This window comes from Malus domestica, chromosome 17 (genome assembly GCF_042453785.1).
Source record: "Malus domestica chromosome 17, GDT2T_hap1".
Lineage (NCBI taxonomy): Eukaryota > Viridiplantae > Streptophyta > Magnoliopsida > Rosales > Rosaceae > Malus > Malus domestica.
The window spans coordinates 30858046-30861970 of record NC_091677.1 but is presented as its reverse complement, the minus strand read 5'-3'; the positions used below and the strand labels follow the sequence as shown (position 1 = coordinate 30861970).

The 3925-nt window shown below is 35.2% G+C and overlaps 1 protein-coding gene across 1 annotated transcript; it reads right to left on the bottom strand.

Moving 5' to 3' along the window:
• Positions 1-1526: 1526 nt before the first annotated feature.
• On the bottom strand, positions 1527-3024 carry LOC103432282 (putative F-box protein At5g15660). The gene has a single exon (XM_070817586.1). It carries the CDS (start codon positions 2918-2920, stop codon positions 1739-1741), a length of 1182 nt encoding a protein of 393 aa, XP_070673687.1. The 5' UTR covers positions 2921-3024; the 3' UTR covers positions 1527-1738.
• Between the last annotated feature and the right edge of the window lie 901 nt (positions 3025-3925).

Here is a 3925-nt window from a genome sequence, read left to right as displayed (position 1 = left end):
GGTGTTTATTGTTTCACCCCATTGTGCCTTTATTTATAAGTAGTAGGGAATGTTAAATCCTTGCCCTATTAGGATTATAACTCTAATAGGAATTAAACTACTTAAGGGAATATACACTAAGATTTACACAATCACATTCCCAATCCAATACGACTGCAACATAAAAACAAATTTTAATTAAAACAAGTAAAGATATCGAGAAAGTAAGGAAAACAAAATAAAACGGTCGTTGATAATAAAGTTGTAAAAGCATTAGGGTTCCGTCGTCATCTTAATAATCCTACGTGATTCTTCTAATTACTTATAACTTACACATGTATATTTTGAAGGTTAGGTTTTCCTAAAGTATACTCTACTTGGACCCTTAATATAGAATGTATATCAAACATGCAATCCATCTATGGTGTTCATATCAAATCTAAAAATGCAAAACTCATTAAGCTTTATGAAAACCCTTTTGAAAAACCATGCAACCATTTAGACGTGGTATTCATCCTAAGTGAAATTACAATTATTAACCACAAGAAGCTTTCGTCAATTCCAGGGACCGACCTCTGACCAAAATGACATCAAATTACTTTTCTATATATATCCTAATGGTAGCTAAGCATTAACACAAATAGATAGTTTTAAACACGGTGATTAATAACTCAAAACATGCATGCATAATATCATAAGTAAACTGAAAAGAAACTAAACCTCACCCTAGCAAAAGAGATTAGTTACACACAACCATAAAGCAAACTATTATTAAGACATGGGTAGAAAATGCCTTGTAAATAAACTTGAATCGTCAAAAATTCTCAAAGCTGAATTTTCCAAAGTAATGCGTTAAGAACCCTAACGGCTAAATAGCCTTATTTGTACTACTACAAAATAAAAAAAATCCTTGAAAAGGTCTTAGAACAAAACTAGGAAACATAATAAGTTAAGATAAGCTAGGAAACATAATCCTAATCAATAATGGGAAATCTGCCCAGCCACAAAAACAGCCACGCTCTAGGGCTTAGACACTTCCAAAACATGCCCAAGATGACTCTTTTAAAAACTTAAAATGTCCTAAACATATTTACAGAACGGCTCACTGTCAAAAGACACCTTCTTGGATGCCAAAAAGCCTAAACACCTTCTTCGACATAAATTATTCACTAGATAGAAAATCTGAAAATTTGCTATGAACAAGCTGCGAGACTCACGAACATCCTTCAAATGAAATCACTTCAAAATTCATCCGTTTGATCACTTTTTGCTCAAGAAGAAGTTGCATGTCTTACGTTGAAAATATATATCAAAGTAACAAAATCTCACCAAAATAATTACTAAAATATACTCAGAATATGGTAAATATATAATATAAAATCGATTCATAAGTTGCCTACTGTTTTTTTAGCACCCCGGATTTTACTTATCAATGTGTGCACTCTTGCGCAGAAAGTTTAACTTAATTATGTTAAATGGGTAAAAAGTTAATAGGTTTTTAAGAAGGGAATTTCGAAGTAAAAAAAAAAAAATGGAATACTAAAACATAAGGGAATTGTCACTATTAATTAACTTTGAAAAATTGTTATCACACTTTCAAGTAGAATAACGTTACAAAATGTGGAAAGCCCAAAACTAAAGCCAGCTCAGGATAAACAAACATAGTACAAAGGCCACAAAGCAAAATTAGAAGATGCAAACTCAAGCCTTGTACCATGCAAACAAATTAAATAAGAGAAAATGGAACTTTGCCCTCAACTCACTTAATTGGAACAAGACTTTCCTCATAAATAAGAGCTTCTAAATCCGTAACCTGATGCATAATTGGAGGAATATGAAGATCCTTGAGATTTCCAGTACTAGAATTATAAGAGGTGACTCTTCTACCGGAGGCAAACATAAGAAGCTCGTCACATTTCCAAAATGTCAATGGATACTCAATGTCTTTAGAGGGACCAATGGTTAGGATTTTTGTCCATGAACTATTAACTCCGCCATACCCATCCATTACCCATATTTCAAATAATTTAGAATCCTCACTTGGATCGTTATGACAACAATAAGAAGTGATAGATTCATTATAAAGAAAAAGACCACAAAACTCAAAACCGGATTCTATCTTAGAAGGCAATTGTATTCTATGAAATATCTCATCACCTAAATCAAATGAAAGTATGCATTCCTCGCCATCTGTTGCAAACCAATAACAAAATCCCTTCAAGTACACAGAAAAAGGATAGGGATGGGTCGTACTTGATATATTAATCTTGATCTCCTTCCAAAAGTTAGCAGCCGTGGTGTATACCTCAGCCGTGTAAGGATAAGCAATACAATGTTGATAGGTTTGCCCATCATCTGAATACTCACAATTTTCTATAATTTGCACAACCTTGTATTCTTTAGCTTTGCAATCATAGCCAAAACCCATTCCGTGAAAGGTCGTTTCCAATTCGAATTTTCCCTCGGGATGGGGTACAAGAAGGCATGAATTGGGAAGTAGCCTGAATTCCCTCGTTGAAGGATTGCACAGAAGAACATTATCCCCTTCTATTAGACATACAATCCCATTGCAATAACCGTGAATCTGTACAGGATTATGGTCATCCCTAGGAAACGGTATATTTAAGGGCTTAACATCATAATGAAGGTTGTGCACATCACTATCAATGGAAAGATTAATCATGGACCATAAAATTTCACGTTTCCAACTCTGATCCGGGAAAATGTGAAACTGAGAACGGTTGAGAAGGATACAAGTGGATGATGAGAGTTTGTTTTCCAAGGAATTGCTGAGGTGTTTGGCCACAAAACTTGGACTATTGACGAGAGTGCACCAAGACTTGCGTATGCATTTGAATCGCAACAGAGACTTGGGCGACAACCTGGACAAGATTTCGACCACCCTGTCTTCAGGAGTTTCACTTTCACGCACTTGGGACATTTCGGCAATTTTGTCCCATAGGAACTCTTAACACGTATAAATACACAGAAAAGAACACCAGTTTGAGAGCCAAACTAAATCAAACTACAAGTCCCTAAGGTGTGGTAGATCAAGATTCAATTATTAAGCATATTACCACATAAGATGCCAAAATTTAGCAGTACTAAATAAACTTGGGCTTCCACAACCACAACATATTTAGCTATGGAAGAAAATAAGGACGATCCAGTCAATTTCGAGTTTTATGGAGGTTAATACGTTCAAATTTTATTATCTTTTTAATTTTTTTTATTGATACAAAACCATTCAAATTTTACATTTTAAGTCTACATATTTTTGAGAAAAAGTACAATCAAAATGAGGATATGATGCATAGATGGGCCTCGATAAAAACCTTGCCGGAAATTTCCATCAGTCGAATGAAAAAAGTGTCCGGCATAAACGTAACTATCCTCAAAGAAAAGCACATAAAATCAATTCAAATTACATGGAGTGTCATCAATCAAAATATCTGAGACCAGACCTAGTGTTTCCTTGAACCATGACACCTCGAGCTGTCTTACAACTCCTGGATGAGCCAATATATGTGCTGCTTGATTGGCCTCACGACAGACATGATTCGGCTTTCGACGAGCGAAGACTTGAAGTAAAACTCAACTGTCGTTGATTAATTATCGGACCCAACAAAGAGCTATCATCTTCTTGGCAATTCATTGCAGTAAGCGTGATACTTGAGTCCCCTTCAAACATAACATCCACAATATAAAGGATCTGATCCCAAAGAGAACCCAAACTGAACAACCCATTCTCTGTGCTATCGACAATAGTCTGCATATTGTAAGTCGTTGAAACCTGTTGAGAATGACCAAAGTCCAGCTGGTTCCCAATCCGTGGCCTAACTGGAATAATATGAATAACTTTCTTATTAGTTTTTCCCCTCAAAACTTCATTAGATAAAGGTCTAGCTGTCCCCATTTCCATTGGACTAGTAGTTTGTAATTTAAG

Excerpts from the sequence above, each read along its gene's own strand:
- LOC103432282 (XM_070817586.1), bottom strand. The coding sequence starts at position 2,920 with ATGTCCCAAGTGCGTGAAAGTGAAACTCCTGAAGACAGGGTGGTCGAA.